Here is a 20,621-nt window from a genome sequence, read left to right as displayed (position 1 = left end):
AAATTAAGGACGAGCAGTTGAGTGACCCATTGTAGGCCCCATGGCTAACCAGAAACAGAAACGTATTTGAATTTCTCCGTACTCACACTTCCTATTCATTGTAGAAATGTGAGACCCCAATTATACAAGAGCATAGAAATTTTGAATAGAAGGAGAGAGCAGGGGGAGGAGAAAGGGACATGGCGAGAGTTAGAGTGGGAGCATGGATGAGGATCAAGGCAGAGGGACAAAATGTGCAGTCTGAAAAGCCAAGGGCAGGCCAGGGCATCAGGACTGGGATGACCAAGCAGCAGGGATGACCAGAGGGAGAATTTTCTAAGAGGAAGTCTTTCAAAGACTCTTGTTGGGGCCACACCAAGATTTTGAACAAGGATAGTTCTCCCTGGGATTTTGTGAGCTCTGGGTGCAGCTTTTAGTGTTGGACTCTTCCCAGTCACTTCTCTGGTCGCTGAATTCCATCTTATCCCCCCTGCAGAAGACAGAGGCAGTGGGCATTGTGGTTAGAGTATACACTAGGCCATTGGACTGCTTGGGTTTGAGTCCTGCCTGGCTTCTCCTTCACTTCTGAGCTGTGACTTTGGACAAGTTATCACTGTGGGTCTCAGTTTCCTCATCTGTGGAATGAAGCTATAATAGTATCTACAGTATAGGAATTGCTGGAGGGTTGAGATAATACACTAAAACACTTTATACATAAACAAACAGTAGCTATTATGATGATTAATCTACAAACCCATCCAATGTGTTTTGGTTCATGTTGTTCCTAGAGTGCCTTTTCTCTCCCTCACAAATCCTTCCCACTCTTCAAAGTCAACAAATGACTAAAATGCCACAAAAATGTGGAGAGCACAGAGAGCAGTAGGTAAGAGCATGCATGGACTTGGGAGCCAGCTAGCCCGGTTCCTGTAACGGTGAACAAATTACCTCATCTCTCAGTTTCCTCATCAGTAATGAGGAAACGATAGTACCTGCCTCAAAGGATCATTATGAGGATATAAAGACTAAATGAGTTAACACTTGTAATGCACTTACAACACTGCTTGGCACTTAGTAGTTGCTTCATGAGTGCATGTTAAAAACTTTTCTAGAATCTCTGTCAAAATATAGCATACAGTACAGTTTCATTGTTAGCTACTTACATGTGCATCTTATTCGAACTCCACCTGCTGTGAAGGGCAGAAAACACATTCAATCCATCTTGGATCTAGCCCACTGCCTGACTCCTCTAAGTGGCTAGATTGAAATACAACGGGAGAGTGGCATGATTAGCAGAGAGCTGTCCAGATAAGCACATATTTAAACTACTGATTGGGTGTAGGGGAGGAACAGGCTGTGACTCTTCTTTCTGGAATGTTTGAAGGGGCCTAGGCTTTGTTTCTCTGTTGGAGGCCCACGAGGCACTGACTAAAGGCTGTGAGACTAGCAGATGTGGGGATAAACAGCTTTGCGTTAAAGAGCATGGCTTTGGAACCAGCAGTCAGCCAGTTACCTTATGTGTAAAATAGATCAGTGTCTACTGAAATGATAGCAAATTACAACGTTTTACTGAACATCTTCCAGGTAGATAGGCTTCAGCTAAGTATTTGTGATGTCCATTTACAGATAAGGGTGGATGAGATTACAATAACTGCCCAAATACAAAGCACATAAAATGAAAGCGTAAGGATTCGAACACAGCTGTGTGCATGAAATTCTGTGTACGGATGGGTAAGAGACCTGGCAAAGCTAACTGCGGTTCAAACGGTAAGGGCCATTTTATTGCAATGAATGACATGAATGACAGCTATACTAGGAGAACAGGCTTGCCCTCGAACAGTCACGGGGCCAGCACGCACTACCGGCCGCGGTCCAAAGGTCCCGCCGGCCTGGGCGCTTACGTGCGCTCCGTGACGGCCGCGGAGGACGCGGGGCCATCAGTGGAGGCCGCATGCGCCCTGGCGTACGGGAACTCTCCCCCTTCCCGCCGCGGCCGCAGCGCCCGCACGGGGCGCATGCGCACACTCAGCGGGCAGAGGGCGGCCTCCAGCGAGTGGAAAGATTTAAGCAGAGCAAGTGCGTCGGAGCCGGGCGGTGGGGCGCGATCGCGCAGGCGCGGCCGGGGGCCGGGCTGCTACTCCGGAATCTCGGCGAGCCCCAGTCTGCACCGCACTCCGAGCCGCCGCCATGGCTGCCTACAAACTGGTGCTGATCCGGCACGGCGAGAGCGCGTGGAACCTGGAAAACCGCTTCAGCGGCTGGTACGACGCCGACCTGAGCCCGGCAGGGCACGAGGAGGCGAAGCGCGGCGGGCAGGCGCTGCGAGGTGCGGAGCGGGCCGGGCTGTGGGTGGGGGTGCGGAGTTCCCGACGGGCACCGCTTGATCAGGGCCGCCTCTCTCGCCCCCGCGCACTCCGGGAGAGGTCCGAGACCTTGGGCTTCATCTCTACAGCAGTTTATTTGGCAAATGAGAAAATGGGCCCAGGGTGGGGAATCGATTTGCTCAAGGTCACCCAGTAGGGTGTGAGGGTCTGCGCCAGGAAGTGGACCCGCAGCCCATTGCGCTCTCCACACCGCCTTGTGAAATTCTCTTTCTAGTCTGAGCATTTAGTATAATTCTGGGACTTGTTAAACTGGATGCCTGGTGTCTCCCAGTCGCTGTAACGAAGCCTTTTCAAGGGGCTGCTGTGGATCCTCTTGAAGAGGCAGGTCACACGTTTACCCCCGCTGTGGGGGGAGTGACGTGGTGCTCGGGGGGAGGGGGGCTCAGCAGGCACCTAGATACCAAGAAATCCACGTGCTTGTGTAGGCCTTGGATGCTCAGCAGCGTTCCACAAATCCTGTGCCCAAATGCATCCGCAAATGTAATTGAATGAATGAATGAATGATTTGATCCTCTCCACGACCCATAAAGTATAGATTTTATGCCTCTCCTTCCCATCCCTCCCTGGTCCTTTTGTAGTTGGGAAAGCGAGGATTGGAAAGATGACTTATGCAAGGTCATATTTCCTTATGCCTAGTCCAGTGCTCTGGCCTCAATTTTGGGGTTGAATAAAGGGTAGATGTGAAGAACTGGTAGGCTGCTGGCCAAGGACGCTGGGCAAAGGTGGAAGTGGCAGTGAGATAAGCTTGCCTAAGCAGGGTTGCCCGCTCTGGCAGACAGATATCTCTGATTTTGGAATCCTAATAAGGGTGCATTCCTGCTGCCAGCGAGTCAAAGAATCTTTGGACTGAAGAGGTGCTCCCCCCCCCCCCCCCGATGATTTGTGTAGGTCTGGCCTTGCTCCCTTTTAACCTCTGGACAAAGAAACAGTCATTTAAAAGGGTCACTGATGCCTGGTTGATGTGGAACAGTATTTGGCTCCAGGTTGCTCTCTCTGGCTTCTTGCCTTAACTGTAGATCCTCTTGAAATGAAGCAAAGGCTTGGAAAGCCTGGGAAATGTAATCTTGCAGCAGGAGTGTGTGGATGCTTTGGGATGGCCTCGTGTGACCTCATACTGTTTAGGAGAGCAGGGAAAGGAAAGGGGCTGGTAAAGGAGGCCATTTGCTCTCCTGCTGCCTGGCAGGAAGAACTGTATGGGTCTGGGTGGTTTGCTGACGATTAGCCCAGGACAAAGAAATTGTAGCTATTCTATAAGACTGGTCAAATGGCTAAACTTATAAGCTCTCCTAAAATAACAGACCCTATTTCAGTTTCTAAGTAAATATTGGTAGCATTAGTTTTTTAAAATCCCATTTGAAATCTTAATATCCCTTATGGGCATCACAGATGATTATATCAAAACTGAGACTAAAAGCAAAAACTCTGAATGATGAAGACCATTGTGAGTAATCTAATAATATAAAAGACCTAAAATAAATAAACTTACCAGGGCTTAAGTGATAGTGGGGTTTATAGACTCTTGAATATGATTTCAGGAGGAAGGGAGTGAGAATCTAGTTTCCCGTGTAATTTACTCCTGGGGAGGATGGAGTCCGTACCACACCATCACCCCATCCCTGGGAGTGCCCTAGACTATGCTTTTGCTTGATGGGCAAGTTAAGTGAAGAGGCTTCAGAGGTTTCTGTCAAGAATCCTAAGGGGAACTGCTTTTCTACTTGGGGACCTACTTGTGTATCCACTTTGTGCATTCCATTCCAAGTGGAAATAATTGCAATGTAACACCATTAGCTTTTCAGCATGGGTGCTGAAGCTTGCACTATGGGTAGTTGCTTCCCAGTGACTCAGCCTTTTATTGGGCGCCTTTCCTTCCCTTAAGGTTAGGGAGGAGACGGTAGCCACATCTACCAGCACTTGTCCTAAGGCTTAGTGATGAGATCTGTCATCTTTTCCCTCGTGGGTGGTGCTGCTTTCCTAGTGGTTAATCCTCCCTTCCTGCATCAGTATAGTTCTTACTGGCCTCACTTTCAATTGAATGACTGGCAGGATAATTCACTTCACATTTTATTAATGACTATTGGCAACCTCAATATGAGGCAATACCCAGGAAAGTGCTGAGTTTCAAAGAGGGCCTTGTAGCCTCATGGAGGAAAACAGGACTGTTTTTCCTGACCCATTACATAAGGAAAGGGCCGTCTCCCCCTTAGAGTGGGAGGGAGAATAATTTTTCTTTTTTTAATTAAAGTTTACTGGGGTGACAATTGTTAGTAAAGTTACATAGATTTCAGGTGTACAGTTCTATAGAGAATAACCTTTCATGAAACATGAAGTAAGATTAACCTCTGTAACCTACTGGTTGGGCCAACACAGCTCTGGACTGCCAGTCAGTAACTACTGGAGGAGAGATTCGTTTATAAACGAATCAGATAATTCAGACAGTGCACAGTATGTGCTCTCTCCCGTGAGTGGCTTCTCCTAAACTTGGTTTAACAGTTAGCCTAGATATATACAGAGGGTGCCAAAAAAATGTATACACATTTTAAGAAAGGAAAAAAACTATTAAATTGTAATACTCAATATATACTGATAACAAAAGATGAATACAAGTCACGTTTGACTTCTGCAATTACAAGAGGTGCTCAAAGTGGTTCCCATCAGCGTCCAGACACTTCTGATTACGGCGAACTACTGCTTGAGCAATATCGATCAAAGTGTCTACTTGTATGCATTTTTTTGGCACCCCCGGTATATATTCATATTCCTCTGAGAGTACTCAGGAATAGGCTGGCACTTTGACTACAGCAGAGAGGAACTATAGATGAAGATTGTGATGTGACTTCCACACTCAATAGTGAAAATATAATTTCACGCAACAAACGGAAGTTTTATCAGCATTCCCTAGAAGCTCGTGCAGTGTCCTGATTGTCGGGAGTTCAAAATCCCATTTCGCCTATACCAGAGGTTAGAGAGGAAGGAAATATATTAGTAATTATCAATCAAAAGTGACAGTTCTAACTAAAGTACAAACATCAGGATTCTTAGGGTTTAGGAAAATACAGAGGTAGCTCGAGATGGTGGCCATGAGTTGGATTTTGGAGTCACACAGCCGGGGTTTTTATCCCTCTGAGGTAATAGCTGTGACCTTGCATAATTTGTTTAACTCCTCTAGTCTTTATTTTTCTCACCTGGTAAGATAGATTGTAAGGATTGTAACTTCATAAGATTGTTATGAAGACAAAATAAAACATACAAAGTATTTAGTCCAGTGCCTGACAGATGGTAAGCCCTCTGTAAATACTAGCAATTATTATTTATTAAGAGATTCCAAGTTTTTAGGATCCTTTTCTTGAAAGAATTGTAGCAGAAATAAATTCTTAAAATGTGCTTCATTAAGCCCAGCATTCTGGGGGTTAGGATAAGCAGCACAGAGGGCAGGTTAGCTAGTTGACAGGACGTGTAGGACTTGGGTTCAGTGCATTATTGGGGAACCACTGGGAGGTAGCTGTCAACTGGAACAAGCCAACGGGTTTTCTCTTCCCTGAAGGCAGAGCATTGTTTTTCCTGCTAGCATATACAAAATTAAACATTTAGCCACATAATTTTCATTTGGACACCTGTACAAATACATATGTAAGAAAATTCTGGCTCCAGAGTGGACTTCCATTAGCTGATCACTTTGAACTTACAATTTCCAGATGCTGGCTATGAGTTTGACATCTGCTTCACCTCAGTGCAGAAGAGAGCAATTCGGACCCTTTGGACGGTACTGGATGCCATTGACCAAATGTGGCTGCCAGTAGTGAGGACTTGGCGCCTCAACGAGCGGCACTATGGGGGTCTGACCGGCCTTAACAAAGCAGAAACTGCTGCCAAGCATGGCGAGGCCCAGGTGAAGATCTGGAGGCGCTCCTATGACATCCCACCACCTCCGATGGAGCCCGACCATCCCTTCTACAGCAACATCAGCAAGGTACGGACAAGCCGAGATTTGGCTCCCTCCACCCAGGACCAGGGGATTGGAATCTGGGCCTCACTCTTTAGATTTTATCAGTGTCTGCCTAGTCCCATTGAATTTATAATTTATGATAAAATAGTTGTGATCTCCCTTCTCCAAGGAATGGCCCTCGTTTGTTAAAAGATTTAGTTGATCGTTTGTTTATCTAAAAACAATTTATATATCCTTTTTTATATTCCTACTGCCATATTTTATAAAACCATCTATAGCCATGGGGCCTTCCTAAGCCAATTGCAAGATAAAGTGAACTGGGAAGAGCCTTGTAGCTTACCTTTCTTCCCTCCTTTTCTAAGTTACGTTTCTTTTGAACTGTTACTAATCTTCCCAGTAGTGGGTAATGGGGGAGGGGGGTAGGATAATAATTATCCCTTTTCCCCAGCTCTCAGCTGCATTCTGTGCCCTGGGGAGACAGCTTTACCCATCACTTTGACCCCTTAGGGGATGAATGGGCAGAATGCAACTGCTAGTAACTGGTAAGCTTGGATTTTCTGTTGTTTTTAGGATCGCAGGTATGCAGACCTCACTGAAGATCAGCTACCCTCCTGTGAGAGTCTGAAGGACACTATCGCCAGAGCTCTGCCCTTTTGGAATGAAGAAATAGTTCCCCAGATCAAGGAGGGGAAACGGGTACTGATTGCAGCCCATGGCAACAGCCTTCGGGGCATTGTCAAGCATCTGGAGGGTATGTACATTTTTCAGAGGGGCCCTCAAGGAGGGAGAAAGAACAGCCACTAATCAGGGATTTAATTACTTAGTAATAGCCTTAGAGGCGGTCTGGATTGATTCCTAGTAGAAACACACCCTCTACTTTTGTTTCTCAAAAGTGTCTTCTGCAGAAGCAGAGGCAGCCAGACCCCCCGGTTGCTTGTCATACGTGCAGAACCTCAGGTCCCACTTCAGACCTGATTCAGAAGGTGCATCCCTCACCCAGGTGATTCAGATACATGTTAGTTTGAGATGCCCACTTCTCACCCAGGATTGCCAGTTGAAACTGCTGATGAAATCCTCCTCAATCACAACCTGGGACAACTTCACACATGAATCTCAATTTGCATCTTAAATTGTTCCACCTAAGGGCTTAGAGCCTCAGCTGTGCTGATTTTTGGCAGGCTGGATGGACTACACAGGACATCTGAGATGTGTGTAAGTAAGTCCTGCTTTAGTGTGGGCTTCTGGATCCCACTTTGGGAAGATACAAGATGTGATCAAAAGATACGGTGAATGTTTAAATAAAAAAATGTATTACAGTAAAAGACACACTGCCATTAATCCCCCTCAAAATACTCCCCCTCGCTGGGAACACACTTATATCGTTCTTGCCACTTTCTGAAGCAGTTCTAGAAGTCCTCTTTCATGAGTGTCCTTACTTCATCCTCCATCATGAAAACCCTCTGTCGTGCGGGGGATCCTGCCAACTATGCCATGTGCAGGGCGGCCTGTGGGGTCTCTGCTCCCGTTTCCCGCACAAGAACGCAGGATACGGTGAAGCCAAAAAGGAACACTCACGGAGCCATAGATAGGGGAGTCATACCACTATATTCTCACTGGTGGCTGGGTTGGAGAAACAGGAAACAGGAGCCACACAATTCTCAACCCTCATTCCGCTTGCAGGCTCAGCCACCATCTTCTTGCTGGCCCCGATTTTTTACTAGTGTAGCCACAGCAGTTATATTACTGGCCAATGGCTCACTGGTTACAGCAACTAGCCACAGCTGATGGCCATCCAATCACAGTTGATGGCCATTTACTACCTGAGCCAGCACCTGTCTATGTGAGGCCAAGAGCCTGGAAACTGCTTTCTGGGGCTCTGTCCCCACACCCTCCATGTCACACATTGCTTCCAGTATGGCATTTTCTGTCAAATAAAAACATTGAGATGTGTCCTCATCCACCTTATTTGTGGCATCTGGCATCTTGTGACTTCTGGCTCTTCCCCAGTCAAATCACCATGAAAGGAAAACATATTGAATCGATTCAGGACATCAAGGCAGCCAAGACAGCACAACTAAACACACATGAAAGAGGACTTCAGAACTGCTTCAGAAAGTGGCAAGAATGATGGGATAAGCATTTTCGAAGTGAGAGGGAGTATTTTGAGGGGGATTAATGGCAATGTGTCTTCTACTCGAATAAATTTTTTATTTAAACATTCACTGTATCTTTGATCACACCTCGTATCTGCAGTACACAGCTTTCATACCTTTTTCTTGCTTTTCAGTGGCTGAGAAGTCAGTAGTGGGGGAACTCCTTGGGTGACTGATCTATAATGTAGATGATTACTGTTATTACAAGTGTCAGAAAGGGTGTGTTGTTTCAATTCCTACCGAAGCCCTTTGTCACCTGGGGATGAATAGTAAGCCTGGAGGGGTGATGGGGAGCCAGGTCTTGCTGGGCTGATCATGGTGGTGCTCTCTTCAGGTCTCTCTGAAGAGGCGATCATGGAGCTGAACCTGCCAACTGGTATTCCCATTGTCTATGAATTGGACAAGAACTTGAAGCCCATCAAGCCCATGCAGTTCCTGGGGGATGAAGAGACTGTGCGTAAAGCTATGGAGGCTGTGGCTGCCCAAGGCAAGGCCAAGAAGTGAAGCAGGCAGACGACTCCCCCAAGGATACCCTCCCTGCCCGTCCTATTCCTCCGCATCTCTCCTCTGCACATGTCACACTGACCACATCTGTAGACATCTGAAGTTGTAGCTGCAGATGGGGACCAGTGGCTCCCAACTTTGTTTTAGCTATAGCTATTTTGTCTGTTGCACCCACTCCCTCACACAGTGTAGTCAGAATAGCATCTCTGGGGCACAGGTCCTCAGTTAGGCCAAGGGAAGACTCGTATCCACGAAAGCTGCAAGTATGTAACTCGGGTTTATTACTAAGGACCTGCTTGAGTAGGGTATAGGGAGGAGCGATGCTAAGGTGTGAGCAGTGAGGACGCAAGAGCCAGTTTGTGTTCCCAGGAGCCAGACCTGTACTGTCTATAATCAGGTGCCTGGGGGCTCCAATCATTCCAGTGGAAGATGAATGCATGGTGATTCAGACAAAGTAGTTCCTCCCTGATCCCGGAATACCTGGCTTCAGAAGACGGATCAGTCCAGAATGTTTACGTGTTACATTTTCTTAAAAAAAAAAGTATATATATATGATACAAAACAAAAAGCCTTCTGGGGTTTCTAGTGGCAGTTGAGATATTCCCACATGTGGTCACCACAAAATAAGCCATTCCTCACACCACTGTGGGATAAGCTCCTTGACTTGTAAGCTTTAGGAGTTCATCCTGCTGTGTGTTTTAGAATCCCTCCCCTGCCTTACTGTTTTGTGGCAGTGAAGTCTCTTGATCATGTCTGAGTGTCTTTCACTGTGTCTGATTTCGGAATCACATTCCAGTTGCTTGGCCCTGCCACTGGGGCCCAGTATGCATTCTGAGCATAACTACTAAATCTTTTTTCCTGATCAGTATAATAAAGGAGTGATGTGCAATATTCTCTGTGACGTGTAGTATCTCTTGTCTGAGGAAATCATCTCGAACATTCACCCAGAAATGTCTCTCATTACCCAAATTCTTCTATTAAGAGCTTCAGGACTATACGCACAATTTTACACAACCTGGTTTTCCAGCTCAGGTTGGAGAGCTGAGGGTGGGGGTAGGCAGGTCTTCTGGCTGAGCTCTCTATTCCTGTTGCCTCTACAGCTCTTGCTCAGTGCTGCTGGTTACTGGATACCCCTCAACTGGAAAATCCAATTCTGAAACTACAATGCCATCTTTAGATTTAGAGTAAGGTAAAGGCTTGACCAGATTTTTTAAAAAGCCAATCCTTTTCTATTACAGATTTGATTCACACCTTTCTTTTTTGGCCCCTAAAGTTTTATCCCTGTTAGTCAACATCCTAAAAAAATTACACATTACTCATAAAATGACTTGATCCAGGAGGAAGGGAGTGTAATTCCACTATATACACAATTGGAAGGGGCATTAGTCGTTTACCTTTTCTCTAAGGTCTGAAAAGGTCATTGGAACATGAGAAAGCCTATAAGGCCTTTCTCCTAGGAAGAAGTAATATCTGTTAAGCTCTTACGAAGCTTCCCTGTGCCAGCCATTGGGTGAGGCACACTACAAAAATCTCTAGTCCCGACAACCCTGAAAGAGCAGGTATCCTCAGTTTACAGAAAAGGAAACCGGCCAAAAGAGATGTAGAAACTTGCCAGAAGGTACACTGTTAAATACAGAAACCCTAATGAAGGACATTAGTTCAACTAAATCAAGGTCCTTATTCTAAACGTTAATACTTTCAAACACCTTGCTTTCCATGTTTAGTTTTCATTTGACCTGCACAGTAACCCTAGGAAAACCTTGGTAATTTAACTCACCAACAGCCTGGTGTCAGGATGCGACTTTACTTAGCCTGGACTGAATCTTAGACCAAGTTGGTCATTTTGTCTGAGCAAGTGCTCTTGACCCAAGTCAGACTAGATCAGGTTGGATTAATATTACTCTATGTCTGAACATCTCTTGAGTTTACACCAGTCTCCATTCCTTTCAACTTAGAGGTTCTGACTAGAACTGCCGGATGGGCAGGAAAATAACAAAGCCAGCAACACTCACCATTACCACTAGGAGGCCAATAACTGTCCCTCAGCGACAGTGCTTAGCCAGGATAGCACTTCAGAATCAGCCGGGCCTTGTTTCCCCGGAAATAAGACAGCCGGACCATCAGCTCTACTGCGTCTTTTGGAGCAACAATTAATATAAGACCCGGTATTATATTAAAATAAGACCGGGTCTTATATAAGACCAAGTATAATATAAAATATAATAATACATGTAAGAACCGGTCTTATATTAATTTTTGCTCCAAAAGACGCAGTAGAGCTGATGGTCCGGCTAGGTCTTTTTGGGGAAACGGTAGAGCTGGGGAAAAAACCTAACCATCTGCTCTCGCTTCACCCATGGGATTCAGGATTAGAGCTAGGGAAGTGCTCCCCCTGCCCTTCCTTTAACGCTTTATAGGCAATTTTGAAGTCCTAACCCAGGCTGAGAAGCGCTATTCCAAGGCACAGAAAGAATATCCTCTTTGTTTCTAAAACCAATTTCAGATTAGCAAATACCACTATCACTAAACATCACTGGGCACAGCTGTGCAGTCAGCTCTGAGTATACTTGAAACAATTTTTATTGAGCATTTGCTATGTATTAGTCACAGTACCAGGAACTGGAGATTCAGAGATAGATAAGAGAATCCTGCCCTAAAAGCTCAAGTTAGTAGGGAGGCAGGCCCACAACGAACTTGTAATATACTATCAGATGTTAAGGATGAGAATACCTAGCCTGTTTTGCAGATCAGAGAAGGCTATAATCTATTTCAAATGCTCTTCTTTAAGATAGTATTTTAAAATTACTGTCTGAAATTATGAGGTGTGATCAAACAAAACAGTGAATGTTTAAATAAAAAAAAAATTAATTACAGTAAAAGACACACTGCCATTAATCCCCCTCAAAATATACCCTCTCGCTTTGAACACACTCATCCCATCATTCTTGCCACTTGCTGAAGCAGTTCTGAAAGTCCTCTTTGGTGAAGGTCTTTAGTTGTGCTGTCATGGCTGCCTTGATGTCCTGAATCATTTTGACTGGGGAAAAGCCAGAAGTCGCACGGTGCCAGATCCGGTGAATAAGGTGGATAAGGACCCACCATAATGTTTTTATTTGACAGAAATTGCCCTACCAGGAGCAATCTGTGATACAGAGTGCTGTCATGGTGGAGGATGATTTATGGCACACTTTAAAACACACCTTCCCTCAACTGTAGCTCACACCCCACTGACTGCACCGAACAAGTTTAGACTTGTCAACACTTATTAAGGGTCGATGCACAGCTTCCTGTATTGAAGATCCCTGACTTCTTGTTGGATGGCACTCGGCAGCAGCACATTTTGTAATCGCAACGGTAAGGCTCTCTGTCACACATCGCTTCTGGTACACAGCAATTTCTGTCAAATAAAAACATTATGGTGTGTCCTCATCCACCTTATTCACTGGATCTGGCACTGTGTGACTTCTGGCTTTTCCCCAAGGTCAAAATGACGATGAAAGGTGAATGTTTTGAATCGAAGCAGGACAGCGAGGCAGCTATAATTGTGCAACTAAAGACACGAAAGAGGCAAGAACGATGGGTTAAGTGTGTTCGAAGTGAGGGGGCGTATTTTGAGGGGAATAATGGCAATGTGTCTATTACTGGAATAAATGTTTTAATTTACACATTCATTGTAGTTTTTGATCACACCTTGTATAGCATTTCTTTGTTTACTTATCTGTCTTCCGCCACTGGAATGTAAGCTTCACAAGGAAAGGATTCTATCATGTTACTGCTTTACTTTCTAGTTCCTGGAACAGTGGTTGGCAAAGTAGTTATTCAATATGTATTTATTAAATAAATGAATGATTTACAACAAGGACTCATAATTAATGAACCAATGTCAATTTAGAAAGCCTTAATTATATGCCCAAGATTCTGTTCAGTGCTTGAAAAAGGAGGCACCATTGTATAGAAGAAAACCTGTGCTTTACAGTAAGACAGACCTGGGTTTGAACACTGTTCTGACACTTGACATCTGTGTGACTTCAGGCAAGTTACTTTTTCTAAGCCTTAGTTTACTTCTTTGTGAAATGGAAATGATGGCTACTTTCCAGGGTCACTGTGAAGTTCCCAGATAACTAAAATGACTAACACTGTTGTTGAGCGAATCAATTGGTAACATCCTTCTGCAAGGCCATACATCTGACCAAAAATTGAAATGTACATATTCCTTGACCCAGCATTCCATTTCTAGAAATCCATTTTGTAAAAGAATCATGGCCTGGGTGGCCAGGTGGCTCAGTTGGTTAGAGCGCGAGCTCTTAGCAACGGGGTTGCTGGTTCGATTCCGATATGGGCCAGTGAGCTGCGCCCTCAACTAGATTGAAGACAACGAGTTGCCGCTGAGCTGCCGGTGGGGCAGCCGGATGGCTCAGTTGGTTAAAGTGCGAGCTCTTAACAAGGTTGCCAGTTCAATTCCTGCATGGGATGGTGGGCTGCGCCCTCCACAACTAGATTGAAGGACAACGACTGATGGGTCCTGGAAAAACACACTGTTCCCCAATAAAAAAAAAAAAAAATAGTTCACATTAAAAAAAAAAAAAAATAGAATCATGGCCTGCACAAAGATACATGGTAGAGAGCTTTTCTCTGCAGCATTGAAAAGAAAAATCTGTAAAGTTTTAAAATGCCTATCAGTAGGGGTCTGATTATACAAAACTACATCTGAGTGTCCAGCATATGGCCTGGCATTTATTTAGATACTTCATAGGAAGCAATCAGATATAATAACATATGACAATAATAGTGGCACGTACTGAGCACTTCTATGCGTTTCTTCCTTACAATAATCTTATGAAGTCACACTATTCCAGATGAGGAAACAGACTCAAAGAAATAAAAATAACTTGCTCAAGTATCAAAGTCAATATCCTGATTGTTGTAATTTTGCAAAATGTCACCACTGGGGGAAACTGGACAAAGTGTACAAGGATATTATTTTTTAAAATTGCATGTGGCCCTACCGTTATCTCAATAAAATTTTCAATTAAAAAACCAAAACAACCTAACCTACTCAAGGTCAGAACTAGAGGATGCAAACCCAGGTGGGTTAACTTCAAAGCTCACCCTCAACCACTGTCACTACACACAGATGACGTGGGCTCCTTGAATAACACCTCAAGAAGTGACACCTCATGATTCACCATTCCTGCCATTCCCTCTGCAACCTCTTCGTGCTTAGCCCTCATGCCCTCCTCATCCTCAAACTTATGTGTTCATTCCTGCTTCTGCCCTTTGCTCTGGCTTCTCTCTCTGCTTTCAATATCTTCACTTCACTTATCTAAGTTCTTTAATTCCTTTTACCTCATGTCACAAATCCTTCCTTGGCCACCTCACCATGATAGTGCTGTGTCCCTCTTTTCAATTTAGATTTCAAAAACATTTCCTGGAGCACCTACTGTATCAGTAACACTATGTTTACCAAGTTACTTTCAGAACTACTCACATGCTACCTGAATCACCACGTGTCCTGCACCCTATCATTTTCACTAAACCATAATCTCTCTAAATGAGGGAATGTATATCAAGTGCTTGACCCAGTGTCTGGCACATAGTAAGTGCTCAATACACAGAAGTACTTAATAGAACATAAAAAATATAGAAAGATGAGGGATTAGGCTTTGTCCAGAGCAAGCATGCACTTGACACGTCAGTTAATGGGTGCCATCAAGCAAACCCCTGCTCCAAATGTCATGGCAGAATGTAGATTTCTTTCCCTACTCAAGACAACGGAAACCATAAAATCCTTTTAATAAAAATATTTTCTTTGTCACAGCAAAAAAAAAAAAAAATATGTATGTTTAAGACTGTCAGAAAGAATTGGCCATTTCCAACATTATATACTTTATGAAGAGAAATTATCACTCAAGAGAATGAAATCCACTGGAAGGTTCACAAGCAAAATGTTTCATCTACAGAGTAAGTTTCTGGCAGACTTTTCTAGAGGTGGCTGCTGGCTGACCCCAGGTGTTTGAGTAAAGACAATGGCATCTTACTGTCATACATGTACTCTTGGAAAGAGCTTAAGCCCCTCCTTGGGGTAAAACGTGGCTCCTTAGGTCTGCAAGAATTCAGGCTGTACTCGGGCCACTTTCCGGAATTCTTTCGTGTGGGTCTTAGGGCACTGCATCTCACACCAGCTGATGGGAACCATCTGGACACCTAAAAGGGAAAAGCTGGTGTTGGAGCTGGTATCCCAAACATCTGCCTGAGATCCTTCTCTTCTCAGCTGTATGCACTGAAGTGTCACCAAGCTACCTAATGAACTTCACGTCATGCAGAAAAAAAAAAAGTTTATTCCACTGACTTATGGAGGGATAAGTAGGAGTTATTCCCCTTTCCTTAGATTTATATAAGGAGAATTATTATAATCTCAGTAGTAAGAATCTACACTTATATTACTTCCTAAATAATGATAAAACAAGGGAAACGAAGGAAAACAATGGATGAATCCCAAACCATGGCTCCCAGGGAAACGTAAGCATGTGGCAATACAGACCGACTCACCTGATTCGCTGTGGGCCACCACCACGCCGAGCTCGTTTTCAGCAGTGGTAAGGAGGTAGTTGGACTGTGCGTCACCCAGGGAGATCTAGTCATGTAACACTGGTGAAGGAAAATGAAGGGTGGAAGTCTTCCCTCCCAGAGCCACTTGAGTTGTTTCTCTACTTCCATTTCTTCTTTTGACAATGGACCCCAAGTTTGCTGGGAATAAAGGATACCACTTTGGCCAAAACAATGTCACCTGGGTGGAAACTCTTATAAATTTCAACCTGTAAAGAAAGAACAGGAGTATTAAGTGAAAGCTCTAGGTCAGGTCTATATGAAACTATTAACCCCTCTGGTACAGCCGGTCTACTTTCTAATCCCAGAGGGTAGAAATCATCATTACTCAAGTCAATCAACAACTTTTATTGCTTCTACAGCACCATCATATTAGGCTGGTGCAAAAGTAATTGTGGTGTAAAAGGTTAATAATTGCAAAAACCGCAATTACTTTTGCACCAACCTAATATAAATGAAAGATTTTGAATCCAGTAAACTGATCAGGAATCTGACTTGGGCATAAGGTACAATCGTTGGCTCTGAAAGGGTCCAGAGTAAATCTGAGGGAATAGCAATGAATAAATACTTGGCTTCAAAGCGAAGGGTAAACTAGCCCCCCTCTGGTCAACAGAGTGAACAAAATCATATGGAGAAGAAAGGGACAGTGAGGTCCCCCCACATTTTCCAGTAGGGAACATCTTCAAATTCTTTGGACTCCACATTCCTACAGATCTTTGAAATTCATTGGAGTAATTTAAAAGGATGGAGATGCCTAAAGCCATGGGGAAAAAGAAAAAGAACCAACCAACAACCTTGTCTTTTTCAGTAGCTCGGACATCTTCCTTGCTGTAAAAAAAGAATTAACAGAAAGATTAGTTATCTGTGAGAAAGAATTACCCTGCAATGCCTAGCAGACTAAGAGCAGAGAGAACAAGTTGTAACTGGGACCCAGCTGTCACCCGGAGGAGCAGGGTGGAGAAGCATCACCAGGCTTCACAGAGGAGAAAATCATATTTCCCATTCTTAGATCACAAAGAGCAGCAGTATCCAATACTTCTGACTGGAGAAAAGCAGATCAGATCTGGCAAGACAGATAAGGAACTTTGCTGCTTTAGAAGGGCTTGCACAGAAGTACTCTAGAACTACACAGAATCATGAGGCTGGGAAGGGCCTCAGAAGTTAAACTATCTGCCTCATAAGAACTGTTTGTCCCTTCTCAAAGAATCCACAGGGGAAAAAAAAAATCTACCATTTCGCCCACTAACCTTTATAATAATGTCTTACAATACTTGGGTTTAATCTATATTAAATTCAAGAAAGGAAGGTACTCCTAAAATGCTTTCTGTTTTGATTATCTTCAGCTTAGCTCAATTCTTTTTGCTTTATTCTTATGCCCTATCTCATTGCTATAATATTTTCCTTTTGTCCTAACTCATAAATTACAGTATTTTCTTCGGACACTACCTGGGTGAATCAAAGCACAAAGAGGAAAGAAATAAGCAGGAGCAGGAACTGTAATTGTTCCTATGAATTCTTATATCATTCCAGGTGCTGAGGCAAGCGTGACGACAAAAATACTTACCGGATAGTTCCTCGAAAAGAGTTCTTAAGTGGTGTGGACCCCACGTACAGGATGTGTACTTTGGCAAAGCGTGAATTGATACTAGAGACCTGTGGAGCAGAGAAAAGATTAGAGTATTAGTAGTTGTCAGCTCAAGGAGGCATCAATAAACTAGGAATTATCAGGATTTTCATCCAAGCAACCCAACTAAGTTTAGAATTTAAGACAAGTTAACTCCTACTTATCCCTGCGTAAGTGATATATGTAAAATGGGATAAGAGCCACTCTAAGAGTTACTGTGGGAATCAAATGAAATAATATGGTTTAGATTTTGAAAAATACAGAAGTCTAGCATAGACACAGGGCATTATAGCAAATTGAGACCTTTAACAGAGGCCTGTGTAGTGGATGGAATTTAAGTGTACATTTCAGCTGCTGCATAATATCTGGATTACTGCCTCCCTAGTTATTTTCAGAATTACACATAGATTTTCTGCTGGAGCAATGTATAAAGAAATAAACTAAGAGCTCCAAGTTAATTTAACTTGGTAGAGGGTAGGATGATATATTATACTTACTGATCATTACAGTATTAATTTGTACTTCCCATGAAACATCCTAGAAGACTTTACGTTTAATAGGAACGCTACCGTATTCAAGTCTCTTGCTTCTCTGCAGAAAAAGGTCTCACTTCAGAAATTCAAAAATAGGCCTCCTTACCACCATTTGGTGCACCTACCTCCCAGACACAGGTAAAATATATATATATATATATATATATATATACACACTCAGGGAACCAGCTCTGTGAAAGAACTACGCAAGCCTGACTTGGCTGCCTTGATCATTATCCTAGAAATTTCTAGACCAGCACAGTCCAGTAAAACTTTCTGTGACGACAGAAATGTTCTGTGTTGACCAATATGGCTTGAAATGTAGCTAGTGGAACTGATAAATAAATTTAAATTTTTAATTTACTTAAATTTAAATGGCCATATGTGGCTAGTGGCTACCATATTGAACAGTGCAGTTCTACAATGATCATGATTTCAGCATTGGACAGGTGTCCTAAGCAGGGAAGTTAGGACTAACCTACCTTACAGGTTACAATAGTCCCGACATCTGGCAGTAACTGGGACTCTGTTTCTCTCATCACAGACACGACAGGAAGCTACAAAGAAAACAATAAAACGTGGGTATCCTGGCTAAGCTTTGGGTAAAGGTATTTGTGGTTTGAGAATAATATAGAAATTCCTTAGTTGAAGTCATGAGGGCAGGTGGAATACAGATACATTTATAGCCTAGAGCAGAAGCCTAGACATTATAGGAAATAGGAAGGCCAAGGGGCCACAGGAAGAATGCTGCTAGAAGATATAATGTAACCATTTCAGATTAGTTCTAACAAGTTTTTGGTGATTTTCTTGGAATTTATTGGTACACAACTATATGGCTTATAATCGTGGATAATTTGACTCTTTCCTCCAGGTATACCACTTCTTTCTGTTTCTCATTTTATTGTATAGGCTAGAATTTCCAAATAAATGTTATATAATAGTGGCCATACTTGTTTACTTTTAGTTTAAGGGAATACTGGTAGAATTTTCTCTTTGAGCACGGCATTGACTATTGGAATAGATAAATAGAACCTCATTATTTATTAATCTCTTCCTTGTTCACTATGCTTCAGCTTTCCTGGCCTTCTTTCAGTTTCATCAACTCACTAAGTTTCTTTCCATCTCAGGATGTCTGTTCAACCTGTTCTTTCCACCAGTACTAAGTCCTCCCACCCACCCAACTCTTATGTATTCTTTAGATTCTGGTTAAATGTCACTTCGTGATCAGGGTGGGTGATCAGGGTGGGTTTGCTTATGACGACGATCTCATGGTATCCTGTAGTATTCTTTTAAAGCAGTCATCGCATTTGAACACTTGTTTGTTTACAATGTATCTGTGCCCCTGGATAGCAGAGACCATGTGTATTTGGCTCATTACCATACCCCTAGAGGTCAGTACTGACAGTGGCACATGAACATGCTCAACAGATATCTATATCTATGAAATGAACAAACTGAGGCAGGTCAAGGACATTCCCAAAACTGACTGAATAAAAAGCCTCTCATTTTACAGATGAGGAAGACCGGAAAGCCAGAGAGTTTGTTTCTTACATAAAGTAGAATCAAGGTTTAGTTTGCCAGCACCTAAGGGTTCTAATTCTGAATCCTCTTTCTACTATGCTACCTGTCTTTAAGCTGTTCCTCCGAAGTCTGCTTATCTGATCTTGCGTTAATCCTAGATCAGCCTCCAGCACAAGGATAGTTTTACTAACGCACTCAACAAATGTTTATGGAACAGTTAGTTACCTTGTGGTACTCTGAGTTCTGGTGGTAAGGCCTGCTTTCAGGGATCTTGAGTTTAGTAGGAGAAAAGTCTAATGGGGAACTGAGTGTTTAATTATATGCTGAGATAAGTGCCTGGAAGGAAAGGAATACGATTCTTTGTGTTTAACAAAACACACAGTAAACAAAAAACAAAACTCCTTTCCTCAGCTAGTGAGTCTCGGAGGGCTTCTCTGAGAAAGTGAGACAGAGAGGCTACCTGAAAGACAGGTCGGGATTGAATAGGCTAAGGAGAGAGGAGCGTGTTCCAGACAGACGGCTTCGTACAAAGGTTCTGTGGCAGGAGAGAGCTTAGCGCATTAGCGACACTGAAAGAAGCCTCTATGACTGACTAGACTAGATTGCAGTGAGGTGGGAATATGGATGAAGCCAGACAGGTAGGTGACATTCGGGCAGGATTCAGCAGCTCACGGCAGGGCTGAGCTCACCTCTGCTCTTCCCTCGACTTCCTCCCCTGAGTGTCAGGAACACAACCAAGAGTGACCAACACAACTAACTGGGCTGTGCTAAGTGTCCAGCAGCAGGGACCACAGCTGGAAGAAACTTAAGAGACCAACTCTTCTACCCGTGAAGCACTAAAGACGCGTCCGCGGAGCCGCTGCCATAAGGACTGCGAAATCAAGCGCAACCTAAGGGAAAAGCAGAGACAGAGGAGACGGGGAGCCGCCTTTACCGCGCCATTCTCGCTGCTTTTCGTCATGCAGCCAGCAAGCGACGAAAAGATGTAGCCGTGCCGGGTGTAGGTGCCGCTGCCTGGGCTGGCCTCCTCCAAGTTACAGAGACGTTCGCCTGCAGAAAAAACGCTGCATCAGCCACGTGTGCCCAGAATCTGTTGGCCATCCCGCCTCCCTTCCTCTGTCCCTATCCAGGATTCACAATGGTCACCACTCACTTACCGGGGATGCAGTACCTCACGGGTGGCGCCATGACTATCGCTGCCCCAAACCCCGAGAAAAACGAAGCCGATTTCTCATTGGCCCAAATCCAGTTCCTCAGTAAGAAACGCACCAATTGGTGCTCTTGTCACGTGACCTCAGGGAAGGCCTTCTCGAGGGGTGAACTACATTTCCCAGATCGTCCCGGGCCGAATCCGGGGGAGGAGCTCCAGGAACGCGT

At 44.0% G+C, this 20,621-nt stretch overlaps 2 protein-coding genes across 2 annotated transcripts; one reads left to right on the top strand and one right to left on the bottom strand.

Moving 5' to 3' along the window:
• Nucleotides 1-2,046: 2,046 nt before the first annotated feature.
• Nucleotides 2,047-9,851, top strand: PGAM1 (phosphoglycerate mutase 1). Its single transcript, XM_019724798.2, has 4 exons — nt 2,047-2,302; nt 6,053-6,327; nt 6,874-7,054; nt 8,791-9,851. The coding sequence occupies exons 1-4, from the start codon at nt 2,164-2,166 to the stop codon at nt 8,958-8,960; spliced, it is 765 nt and encodes a 254-aa protein (XP_019580357.1). The 5' UTR covers nt 2,047-2,163; the 3' UTR covers nt 8,961-9,851.
• A 3,817-nt stretch (nt 9,852-13,668) lies between these two features.
• EXOSC1 (exosome component 1) lies at nt 13,669-20,503 on the bottom strand. Its single transcript, XM_019724799.2, has 8 exons — nt 20,402-20,503; nt 20,179-20,294; nt 18,206-18,280; nt 17,131-17,219; nt 16,361-16,394; nt 15,725-15,775; nt 15,510-15,594; nt 13,669-15,164 (listed from the first exon to the last, which is right to left on the bottom strand). The coding sequence occupies exons 1-8, from the start codon at nt 20,430-20,432 to the stop codon at nt 15,058-15,060; spliced, it is 588 nt and encodes a 195-aa protein (XP_019580358.1). The 5' UTR covers nt 20,433-20,503; the 3' UTR covers nt 13,669-15,057.
• Nucleotides 20,504-20,621: the final 118 nt, after the last annotated feature.

The sequence above is a fragment of the Rhinolophus sinicus genome, linkage group LG07 (assembly GCF_036562045.2).
Source record: "Rhinolophus sinicus isolate RSC01 linkage group LG07, ASM3656204v1, whole genome shotgun sequence".
Lineage (NCBI taxonomy): Eukaryota > Metazoa > Chordata > Mammalia > Chiroptera > Rhinolophidae > Rhinolophus > Rhinolophus sinicus.
Note: the sequence above shows the minus strand (reverse complement) of the source record. Positions and strands in the feature narration are given on the sequence as shown.